Raw genomic sequence first — 13,000 nt, forward strand, 5'->3', positions numbered from 1 at the left:
GTCATTCTTAACTTTTTCCTCAGGCCTATGACAAGGCACAGTCCTTTCTTTAATCAGAATTTTTGTTTACTACTTTAATTGTCACCTGTTATCTATCTTCACCACGTGGAAAAACCTATTTCACTTCAGCATGAAGCCTGAGAACATGTAGATTTTGCCATGCTAATTATAGAGCTATTTGGGTCATCTTTTGCCTAATTTTTCTTCCTATACCAATAAGTTTAACTAGGTCAAAGACATAAAATGGTGTGTGTTTTGGAGAGTCTGTTTCCAGTATTCTTTTAATTACTATGATTTCTGGAACTGTTATACTGCAGCCATGAAACAGGAATAAAGTGAGATGCAAAAAAACCTTTATTCCCAGCAAAGATGAAAGACTTCAGACTATGCAAAATTTTATTTAATGTAATTGGTTTATTTTTAACAGTACCAAGGCTACAAATTAAAAGTATTAACCCCTGTTTTATTTATGTTGAAATGAATCATCAAAAACTTCTTCATCTTATGAAAGTAGAAAAGAAAATTTTACAAAATGCTTCAATTACAACTGAAGAATTAGGTTAACCTTGAGGAACAAGGTTAAATACAAATAATAAATTTGTTTTGAAGTAGGTTCTGTTGGACTGAAAGCAGTGACTGAAAATTTATTACTGGCTTGTGGGGTAACAGTTTTCAGCTAATCTGCATATTAATTGTCCAGAAATGTCTGATGAGGGTTTTATGACATTTCTGTGAAAGATACCAACAGAATAGGACATCACCTAGCAACTAATTCTGTTCATTGCTCAAAACTGAGAAATTAATTTTGGTTTTGATTTCATAAGGACTTGGTTGTTAGTAATTTATCTTAAGCCTTGCTAATAGTTATGGCTGTCTAGATTTTTTTTATCCAACCTCAGAAGCGTTATTAATGAGCAAGTTTAGATTCTTTTTTAAACTAATTTGTCTGGGTATAAGAAATATTAGATCCATGCTTGTGTGTGAAATTAGAGGAATTTAGAAAAATACAGACCAGGAAATGATACATTTTGTTAATTTGCTGGCCAGGGGTGTGAATGATCACTAGCTCTTCTTGTGACTCATGTTTTTGAAAATTAATAAATCTAGGTTAATAATTTTCAAAGTGCAAATGACCATTTTTCCCCTAAACTATTAATAGATGAGATTGACTCTTGTCATTTTTATTCTTTTTTTTTTCCTCCGCCCAGAGTGCAGGAACTTATGAACACATACAATCAATCCTCTCTTAGTCTAAAACCATTAACCCCATTCCCATGAGCCATTTTCTCAAGCTTGTCCAGGTCCTTCTGGATGGCATTTGTCCCTCAGGCACATCTCAGCTTGGTGCTGTCTGCAGATTTACTGAGGGTGCCCTCCATTCCATTGTCTCTGGCACTGGTAAAGGCATTAAGCTGTACTGGTCCCAGTATGGGCCCCTGAGGGACAGCAGTCAGGAAAAAAACGCCAATGGGGAAAAGTCAAAGCGCATCCATAGTATTTCCATAGATGCTGCCCTGCAGTCAGTGCTGAGACAAGGGTGGTGAACATGGTGTAGTAGCAACCAGTAGAATTCAAGCCACTGTTGCAGATGGTGCCTTAATTTGCTAGTTTGACAACTGAGGAAAAACAATTTCATTTTTCTTGACATATTACTTTTTAATTTGCTATATGGAACCCTCTTTTTTATAATAGAAGCATATAAGAAAAGGTAGGACAGAAGAAAATTTTCTAGCTACCCTGCTTTCCCTCCACTTCATTGCTTTCCTTTTGCATTGTTGTTTTTCCACACACAAATTCCTTTCAGATATTTTGGAGATACATTAAGAAGAGTCAGGTGGAGGTGAGTGCACAGCTCACTTTTAGTGTGAATTAAGTGCTTTTATGCTTCTGTGCAGAAAATGACAGGACCTGATAGCAAGTGATTCTGAATATGATTGAACATAGTTTGGGTTTTTGAGTTTCTTTGTGGCTGTACCTGCAATCCTTTCTGTCTGGAATTCAAAATTGCAGTCTGATACAGAAGGAGAGAGATCTTGCCCATAAATCAAACGACCATCAAAATGCATTTGCAGAAGTATTTCAGAGAGGTAGAGACTGTTTTAACATGAATTTCTGCTGTAGAGAAGCCGACAAAGTTGGAAGGAAATTTTATAAATGCTTTTCAGATTTGGATATCTCCACAATACAGCCTAATATATTTCATTTGTCATTTACATTTAGCTTTAAAAGAATCCTTTTACATGTATTTGTATTTTAATTTATATTTGTATTTTATATAAATGCATAACCACTTTTTAACATCTACGTTCCAATTTTTAGTCTTAATTGATATCATTATCATTAGAATTATATTGTTCAATGAAGCAACGTTTAGACATTACTGCAATGTGTTTGCTACAGAAAGTTGGTAGAAGTTGTAACTGCTTTCTGGAAAGTTAATTCAGAAAACAGTTTTTAAAATTCAGGATTACAAACCTGTAAGAAATAAAAAACGTGAGCTTGAGTAGTTCCTGAAGAAAATGTTTGTGCACTATTCATAATAATAATAATAATTCTTGTTTTCAGGATTTAATTACTTATTGCTAACACTTTTGAGGGATGTTTCTCTTTGCAGAGTGGCTTTTGGGAACTGCAATGGCTTGGCTGTTGTGGATTTCATGCAGAAGACAGTCCTGCTGAGCATGGGCACCCTCGACCTCTATGGATCCAGTGATCCATACCAGCGGCAGCCCCGCTCACCTCGCAAGAGCAGGCAGTTTGCTGCAGGTAGGAAATAAATCGTTGTGGTTATGAGCCTGATATGTTCCTTTGGTTTTTTTGCCTGTGGCTTTTCAGTGCTTTTGGAATGCATGACTATTTGCCGGCCAATGGAGTTTCTATAACTTGGCAAAAGAAACCTGACATGCTCTAGGTGCGGGCACTTTCTCAGAAATAAAATGTTTTATGAGGTTTTTTTTCCTTTTGGGATGGAGGTCAGCAAGTAATTCCCTTAGCTGAGTCTGTAAAAAATCACAATGAGCAGAGCAATAAATTGTTTCTCTGGCAGTCACTTGATGTGTAGTTTGTATGCTTTTTTTTTTTTTGGTTTCAATAAGTTCATACCAATAAGTAAGACTTCTATCTAACCTGAAAATGTACCTTCTGCCAGGAGCTATTCATTTGAATAGTTAGCTGTATTTAGAGATGTGTAACACCTGGGAGGCATGTTATGTAGGTAACACAAGGAGCTAAAATTAAGCACTTCATTAGTGAAGTTCTTAATATAAACCTCCAGTATCCATTTTAAAATTTGATGCTAAGAGGATCACAGTAAGTCATAACTGTTATCATGCATTGTGTATTAGAAATATTAATACTTCAATAGAGGTAAATTTTACCATGCTTTGTTGGTTATCTAAACATTTACTGGTATAAACATTTACTTGTATGAGAAAAAGTCAGATCATCTGTTTCAAGTCTTTCCACTTGACATATTCCATAGTAACATGCGAGAGTCAGACACAATTATGGAATGTGTTTTGCATAGCTGTGAAGTTTTAGAATTCAATTTTTAAATATCTTTGAAAGTGTGGAGTTTTAAATCTAACCCTAAAATTACAAAAGCAACAGATTATAGTGGGTTTATGCCATCAGCATTTTCATCAGCAGACCCTGCACTGAATCATCAAGTCCTACTTCTCCATAGAGTTATGGGAAACATTTTTTTAATTGGGAATGTGTTTACACTCCAAACAGAAAGTAAAATCTAGAGGACAATTTAGAGAATAAAATACAAGTCTTCAGGCCTACTTCTGCTCCTGAAAGACCATTTATCTCACTTTCTATGCATTTAATCATGGCAAGCTTAGTTCCCATCTGTGCCAAGTGTTAAATATGTAAATTTGGCACAGCTGAGGAGAGAAGAGACGGGCAGCTTCAAGTTACCTTCAGCTTCTCTCTCTGGTTTCAGCCAGCCTCACAGCAGCTCCCTAAAAAATGTGAGCAGCTAGCCACAAACAACATGCTGCAGAACTCTGTACCAAAGGTGGAGGATTGCTCATGTAGAAAAAGCTGTTATAAGCACTGTATCACAGAGGGTTTTTCTCTGTCAGTGGCAGTCTGGGCCAATCCTTTAAGGCATCATTCCAGCTATCCAGTGCTGCCAGAATGGAGCCCACTGCGGATAAATGACCGCTGAGAAGGATTGCAACTTCTAGATTGCTCATAGAAACTATGCATCTAAAAAAAGCCTCAGCTGCTTTCTCACCATCCATCCCACATCCTTTACTTTTTTGATTATTTTTCTTGTTATATCTCCCAATTGGAAGGTAAGCATCTGCTGAAATTTCTTCACCTTGGCTGTTCTAGATGCTGGTTATGATATCACTTCCTTTCACTTTAGACTGTTTTTTCTCTCTTTCCTCTGCCTGCTGCTGATGCTGGTGTACTGGCATGTTCCAAAGACAACTTTTGCATGCGTGGCCTGTCTAACTTTTATCCAGATTTAACGAAACGGATCCGTACTTCCTATCAGAGTAAGTTCTATAAAGGTTAGGCAAAAAGCTTTATCATGATTGGACTATGCCTGACTTAAACCCATGTGTTTGTGCTTTGTAATGTGTTTTTTAAACACATTCAGCATGCATGCAAACTTAGTACATTTTGTGATGTTAACCATGCTTATTTTTGACAATTACCTTTATTATACAGAAATTATTTTCTTTAAAAAGAAAGTCTAAGAGAAAACCTCAGTGTTATATGGGACAGATTGGGCATTAGAAATTATTTTTCAACAATGTTATGTTCTTGGTGACAGTATCTTTCTTTGGTTTTATATTTGTTTCCATGTACATTTACTAATATGAAGCATTTCTTGTTTTGCAATGGCACTATCTGTAGTTACCAACTAATTCTTCCCTTTTTTTGGAAGAACAATGTGGCTTAAAAGAGTACCCATTGGATTGGATGCTGTGAAATTTAAAATTTTAATCCTGGTTTGGTACTTAAATATTTGGCTTTGGGGAACCATCCCGTGCCTCTGTTCTTTGATGGGGAATGTAAAGTGGCATAAAAATACACACATCAAAGAGGGCTATGAAAATTCATGTTTTTAATATCTTTAAATTTTGAGTTATACTGATATGAAATTTAAATATTAGTATTCATCACTGCAGAATACAGTGAACAAAGCTATAATTAATTTTGCAAAAATGACTGTTCAACAGATGAGCCATACGTATCTTAATTAACTGCAGCGCTTATATGTAATTAGGTCTCTAGGATGCCTTTTTTAAAGTACTTTTCACAGAACAACAGGATAGGCAATTTTATATTAAATATTCAGTATAGGCAGGATAAAAGAGTGGCAGTTGTTTTATCATCTCTCATAAATATAAAGTTATGTAGCTATTGAAATACATTCGTACACTTGCACGACACATTCTGTTCCATCCCTCTAGGCTGATTTCTATGACTTTATTTCATAATAGTTTGTAAAAGGTGGTCTGTTTAGTTAAAAGACTAGTCCATTTACAAATTCAGCAGTCCATAAAAAGGTTTGGTGTATGATATCTTAAAGTCTATTAGTCTGATCTTGTAATTTCAAGTCTGTAACAGAGAACCTGAGTGACAGACAGCAGCCAAATGTTTGGGGGTTTTTTTCCCCTCCTCTGAAAAATTAATAAATTCTAATGGCAAAAATTACCAGTGTCTTCATTCCAAATTACAAACATAGACCACTGAGTTTTTCATAGCTGAAAATGTATTATCTTGTTTCTGTCTTCATCCTCACAGTCAGAAAAGTCTCCAAAATCTTCCTGTGAAGTATTAGTCTGAATTTTAGGCAAGATCATAAACAGCTTAATTTCTTTCCTCAAAAATGGTTTGTTTCTTGTTTTTGTCATTTGATATTTGTACAGGAATATATATTGTGTAATCTAGAAGATGCACCAAGCAGTAAGATCAAGAACAGGACTAGAATCTGTCACAGACTGAAATATCTTGCAAAGTCATTCTCAGGTTGTGCCTTGTTATATCTCTTATCTGAGAGATTAATTTTAAGAGGGGTATTAAGAGGGAATTTTGGATTTTGCTTACAAGTTTATCTTCTTTCCTAAGGGATGATGATGGGAAAAGTAAATTATTTTTGGGAATTGTGCACTCAAAGCCAATATTATTATGACAAAAGCAGGAGCAGTCATGTGATAAAAGAAGCATTAGGTCTAAACTTCCAAGGGATATATCAATGAAAATGGAAGTTACTGGGAAGATATATGAGTAGTTGATTCAATTAAGTAATGAAGGAGGAAAATAATTTCATGTGGATCTGTATGAGAAAATAAGACTTGTAGGTACTGAAGCCAAAGAAGAGATTATCGATGAGCAAGATACTTAGATTTTTGTTGGTCATTTTAGAGGTGATTTGCAGGAAGAGACAATGTAATTTAGTGTCCAGCCTAATTATGAGGTTAAAGTGTGACATTCAAAGATGTAACCACTATTGTGGATTAGAGTATAAGAGAAGACAGTGATGCTGACAGCTCTGTTCATGTAGTAAAGGGGAAACTTCAGCACAACAAAAAGTTGAGTTCATCTTGGCCATGTTAAGTTCATATTTGGACACTCCTGAGTAGATTTTAGAAAGACAGGATTACTACTCTAACTTGGATAGAAGAAATCCAAGTTAAAGATGTGTATTTATGAATCACTAGGGATATATGTATATATATATAAATAAAATTGCCATATTTATACAAAAGAATCTCTTCAAATACTGGGTCAGAGAAAGAAAGTGTTGATATTTCAGTCTGAGATGTCCTGCAACTGAACAGGGAAAGGGAAAAAAAAGAATGAACATGTAAGAGGAAAGAAGCAATGTGTTGGAGAAGAGGCTTGCCAGAGGAAAGACATAATCGACAATGTCAGCGACGTCCAATATGCAAAGCACTGTGGTGGAAGAAATGTTCTGAATTTTAGCCAATAAATCTGTAGATAGCTTGATACTGGTTACATGTGTAAACTCAAATGCACCCAGAGTGGACTTAGAGCATTAAGGCAGCACATTCTCTAGTTTGGGAGGTGAAAGTGGGAAAGGGAAGCAAGGGGGAAGAAATGTAACCAGTTCTAGGTATACACAGTGGAAGAGACCGGAACTTAATTGTCCGATCAGGGAAGTAATTTGAGGAAAAGAAGAAGCTAAGATGAGCCTAAGTGCAGAGCTGGAGATAACTTTCAGGTGTTGATGGCTGGTTCCATTTGCTGTAACATCTACAGCCACCCCCCTTTGTAGCAAAATTATATGACAAGCTAAATAAAATAAACTCTCTGTGCTGTACTGCAGAATTTTGAGGTTGCTTGGTTGTTGTTTGATTGGTTTTCTTCTTCAATTGAAATCAAGTTGTACATGTTATTACCTGATTTTGGGTAACATGCATTCAAATATTAAAACGAGTACATTTATTGCACCTAGAGGGATAATGTCTGCAGCAGAATATAAAAATACCAAAATGATGCAAAAGGAATTTGCATCTCCTACTAGAAATTCATACCATCTGTTGGTAGAACAAGAAAATAGTCTTTATGAAGCATCCAAAGTGTTGTCAAATCGAAAGGATGTTGATACATTGCAAAATAATTTTCATAATGAAGACTTTTCAGTGAGAAGTTCTTGTTCCTCCCTCAGGCCAGTCCCTTGAGAGGGGGTGAGCAGAAGTATGGTTGGTCTGACAGGAGGATAGAGAAAACTATGTGCTGTGAGTCATTGTATATCAGTAATTGGCACTTTAATTCACACCTAAGAAGCTAATATAGGTTGAGTTTAAGTCAATAGCTATATTCTGAGCTAACTAATTTCCAGAGAATGCATGCATAGATATATATATATATAGGTATATAAACATAAAGAAAACATGGTATGGTAATTCAGTGTGAAGATGAGGGATTAAGATAACACTGAGCTTACTTATTTTATTGGCTTGTGAATATTTATGACAATTTATTTATAATTCATTTATTTATAAGCAAAGGTGTGATGGCTTTAGGTGCTTTAGAGTAAATGATCAGTCTGAATCATTCAAACATACAGAAAGAAATTTCAAACAAAATTTTAAATTATGGGTTCATTAAAGTGGTTACCTCATACTAGTTTTGATCCTTGAATAAAGAGGAAATTAAAATCACACTAAACTTAGAAAAGTATCCATAGGACAAGTCTTTAAAACTGTTTTAATGTCTTATGTGAGACATATACATCTTGCACTATTTACACGTTTATGATTTGCTCAAACCGAAGTCAATTTCTTTATAGTGTCCATGGATAGATCTTCTCTCAGGTGGTTGTTCACATTGCTAGTCTTGGGGTTTTGCCTTTATTTTTACTGCTATATTCCTCTTGCTCTAGGTGGGCTTAAAATTTGCTGGGGATGGTTTTGGGGGCTAAAAATAGCTAAAATATCTTGGGGGACAAACTGCCTATAGAATTCGAAATGGAAAGTGAAAATAGCTTTTAGTAGAATTGCACTAGCTGTTGTAGTCTCTCAGACATTTGAGGGAAGCTGAGGTTCATGGAAATATTTATACATGGTTAATTATTGAAAATATTTAGTTTCATTTCCTTAAAAAGGAAATGAGAGTAAAAAATGAGCAGTAGTACAAGGAAAAGCTTGAGAGCTCACTTTCTTGTCTCAAAGGGAAACATTTAGTGGAATTAAAGGTAACACAAAAAAAATTGACGAATATATGTTTATCCTTTTCAGTGAATGATGATTGAGCAATTCATTGCCTTACAACGTCTTCAGAATTCAGAATTTAGCAAGATTAAAAGAGACTTTGGATAACTGGGAGTGTAATGAGCAGAACTCATTATAATATTTCAAAGCAATAAAGATTTATGCTTGGAGAAAATCTGCAAGTGGAAGTGCTTAAGCAAATCTAAGTGAGATTAAGCCAATGCTCTTGTGCAGGGCACATGGTACCACTTATATTTCACATGGGGATATGTTGCACTTCTTCTAAAGGCATCTGTAGGTGGTCATGGCTAGGGGTGACAGTGGCTTGACAGCAAGTCAAGGTTCATAGAGAAGTTCATGTGTTCAATATTCTTAAATAGCATAACATGAAATGTGTCTTTAATGTTTATGTTGCAAATTGTGCATAAAGAAGTCATGGTCTTCTTACTGTGGTTGCTCATTTAGAAGCAAAGTCTGACCTGGGTTTGATATTGTATCCAACACCAGTGCTAAATATACAGTGTTTAGAACATCTTGGACAAGGTGTTAAAACTTACCTATCTCCAATAATGCATTTACAAAATAAACAGTATACGTTTTATTTATCCAAGGCCTCTGATGCTATGCAAAATTGCTCCCGCTGCTCCTTGCAGACAGTTCTGCAGAAAAAAAAAATCAATTCTGTCCCAAATCTCTAGGTACATACAGAAATCTTGGGTTCAAGTGGAAGTAAGATCTGCTGTACTAGAGAAGCTTTCCAAATTATTACAGTTTCTGAATATTCTCATAAAATCAAAAGTGACTGAACTTGCAATTGATTGAGATACAAATGTTTTCTCACGGATTCTTAGTGAAATGAAAGGAAGATTCAGGTACATTTTTCAAAATAAAAAATCTTTGGTTTTCAACAATAGTGTCTAGTTTGGCAGATCTTGTCTCAATTCAGGAGCAAGTGTGTTGCTAATACTGCCTTAACAGACTAAATCACTACTGGTGGTTTTCCAAAGGGCTCTCACCATTATTCTTGCACTCCTGCATCTTCATTTATGGCAGGAGCTTTTTTTGTTCTGTTGGCTGGGGCTCTGGATCCTCTCCAGTTCAAAAATACAATGTAATAAAGTTGTCAGTACCTACATTAGGATTCCACTGGTTTCAATACTAAGAAAGGAGGACTGGTGACTGAGTGGCAGAATTTTCCAAAACAAGAGTGTATATGAATTTTAGTGGTGAGGGTCTCTGGCCTGAGGGTCCAGAAGCAATTAAAATTACAACATGTTTTCTTACAGAAGCCATGGTGCCTGTTTAAAGCATACTGAAAGGTTCTTGTAGGATGTTTGATTCTCAGGATGCAGCACAAGCAGAGTGTGTTAAATCCAATATCAGTATGACAGCAATGTACCCCTGACCGTGGGCTCTGACCTGAGTGCTGTGGGTCCACCTAGCTGGCATGTGAATGTCTGGGCAGGGCTGCCTGTCAGTGCCAGGTAGGCAGTGGTATGGAGTGCCAGAGCTCCTATAACAAGGGTGAGCCACAGGGCATTACAGATACCTAGAGAGAGTGCATTTGAATAGGTGTGGCCATGCCCAGTTAGCCCATGGTGAAAGACAGAGTGAGCTCAGACTTTCCTTCCCCACCATGCTAAAAGGTGTATTTGAACTTGGAGCATTCAGCCTGTGCCAAAGATGGATCTTAGTTTGCTCACAGAAACAAGCTTGAGTTTATGCAGTGCAGACTAGGATTGCTTTCCTTGGTGCTGTCTTCCATGTAGGTGGAGTTCCTGACAAATATATATATATATATATACCATGTATAAAGTATTTTGTCAGAAAATTCAGTGTCTCACTCAGCCAGCATTATCAATGCTTCTGTGTCCTTTAAAATGACCTATCTTGTGTGAATTCATGAAAATTCTAATATTGCACAGTAGCAGTAATCTTACTTTTTTTTCTTCCCCTCTTTTAAGATTTCCTCCCTGCATTATGCAGCAGTTGAAAGCACAGAGTTGATTCCACATCATACTGACAGGGATGAATGAGTTTGAGTCATATCACAGACTTTTAAATTTTAAACTATACTTACTTGTTTTCTTTTGTTAGGTACAGTCACTCTTTTCTATCCCGAGGCACTCGGAAAACAAATCTGAGTTAACAAGAGGTGTGATTTTTTTTTTTTTTTAAACCAAGCCTAAATTGCTGCAGTGACAGCCTGATAACTGCACTTATCTGAAGTAGATTATTTCCCTCTCATTTCACACCATTCCTTTCTCCAAATTGACTTTAAAATGCAGAATATCATCAACCAAGAAAGTTGAAGCATGCCCTGTTAGATTGTAACTTAACTCTTTAACTCCATTTTTTCAGGCCTGACTGAACTCAGTGACAGTCCAGTTTCCCTGGAGCTTGAGCGTTGCAAGTCTCCCACTTCAGGTAAAGGTGACTGGCTTCTCTTCCTGCAGTCTGTATAAGCCATTCATGTCATGCATCACTGTGTTTCATTAATCCCTAAGAAGTGAAGTCTTTCCAAAGAGAAGAAATTACTGGAGAAGCACTTTTTACACAGAACAGTAAAATCCTGTTTCCTTAAGGAGAACTTAAATGTACGTGGTGCATCTTGAGGTGAACAGTGTGAAAACATTCAAGTAACAGTATTCAACAAAGTAATTCAGCACAAGTAAAAGGATCATGCAGGTATATTCCTATAACCTCCTATAAGAAGCTTGTTTCTCTGTTTTCTTAAAAGACTTTATAAGTTTTTTACAGTAGGGAGTCCTTGTAATTCTATACGTATATGTTATGCGTACATGTACATGGAGAAATTATTTGAAATCAGCAATATGGAGATGGTAAATTTTAGCAATTAGAACCCTAGTGCCTTATTTACCTAATTTGCAATGAAAGCAGAACCTCAGATAAAAAGCTCATATTTGCTTATGAGCCAGGGCAGGGAAATCTTGGCCACACAAAAATTCATAAATGTTTCCCATTTTATCCATAGTCCTTCAGAAGGTGGAATTCATCCATTCCTAGAGACCTTTTCAGCAAGTGCCTAGTCTACCTTAGTCTCTTTAATGTGAGTTTACTGAGTTAAAGAGGGTTGCTAAGAGCTGTTTTCTAGTAGCTGGCTTTTAAATGTTATGGAAAATAAGGAGGTGTAGCTGTGATACATTTGTTTCGCTTGTGGTATGCATATCACTCTTCTTTTCCTTGTAGTTTGGTAAGTACTGATAGATATTTTCCCCCTAAGTTATGGTAAAAAATGCCCACAAGTATGCTATTCAAATTCTCTGTTACTGTTTCACATATTTTATGTCATAATAACAGGATGCATTAATCTTGAATGAAAGCCACTAATTAGTAATTATAAAAAGCTAAAACTAATAAAAATGTTTCCCTGACATAGTAAGAGCTAAAACAAAACAGCTGCTTCGAAATACGTATTTCCTTGTACTATTTGCAACCCTAAATCTGTAGATATGGAGATATCCAAGGGAAATAGGCTATAATAATATTGGTATAAAACTAGGAGCTCAAACCCTTGAGCAGGGCCTTAAAAACTCATGATATAGGCTTTAAAATAAAACATTTGATAGCTCAGTTATAATTAGATTATTTATTGTGTGGCTCGCTGGGATTCAACTTTTCACTTTTCTCTTCAGAAATGAGCTAAAACCTTTCCTTTTCACTGAAAGCTAAGATATGACTGACTTGGTAACCATATGTGCATATTCTTAGTTTTATAATGATGAGTGTCTCCTATAACACTTTACTTTTTCTGCAGTTAACTTCAGTTTTTCATTTTGCTAGTGCTCAAAAATAGCTTTCTTAGATAAATCTGATATAATTTGCTCCAAAATTTATTCTGCTTTTTTCTGTTTTGGAGATATTCAGCAGGGAAAACATATTTATGGGTGTTTCCTATTTTAGCACTTTCATGTTGTTTTCCAAGCTATATTTATATTTTTTAAATGTGAAATCAGGTGCAGTTTTGTAGGAAGTAACTATTATTAGAACTACTTTTTAAAACAAGAAGTTTCTTTTACTGTGACTGATATTAATTATTTTTATTTAATTATTGCAAAATTTAATTAATATTGCTTGTGCATACCTGCTGTGAAACGGGGCAGAATCCAATGTAGTCACTTGGAAAAAGTGACCTCAAAACCATGCCCTCCAAAACTTGGGAGAGGAACTAATCTTGTGCTTAACCAGCACAGCCTCACACCCACACCAGCCTTCTCACTGACTAATGTTTCTTGCTCATAGACCACAGCTACATACTTATGGATCTGTCAGGC

At 35.9% G+C, this 13,000-nt stretch overlaps 1 protein-coding gene across 3 annotated transcripts in view; it reads left to right on the plus strand.

Annotated features, from left to right (window-relative positions):
• Positions 1 to 13,000, plus strand: part of STXBP5L (syntaxin binding protein 5L) — a 181,411-nt gene that overhangs the window by 132,679 nt on the left and 35,732 nt on the right. For all 3 annotated transcript variants that reach the window (XM_041463822.1, XM_041463824.1, XM_041463823.1), the window contains exons 18-19: positions 2,615 to 2,766; positions 11,067 to 11,132. In XM_041463822.1, coding sequence (XP_041319756.1) covers positions 2,615 to 2,766; positions 11,067 to 11,132 — 218 coding nt within the window. The remainder of the gene's footprint in view (positions 1 to 2,614; positions 2,767 to 11,066; positions 11,133 to 13,000) is intronic.

Source organism: Pyrgilauda ruficollis, unplaced genomic scaffold (assembly GCF_017590135.1).
Source record: "Pyrgilauda ruficollis isolate IOZ18807 unplaced genomic scaffold, ASM1759013v1 scaffold17, whole genome shotgun sequence".
Classification (NCBI taxonomy): Eukaryota; Metazoa; Chordata; class Aves; order Passeriformes; family Passeridae; genus Pyrgilauda; species Pyrgilauda ruficollis.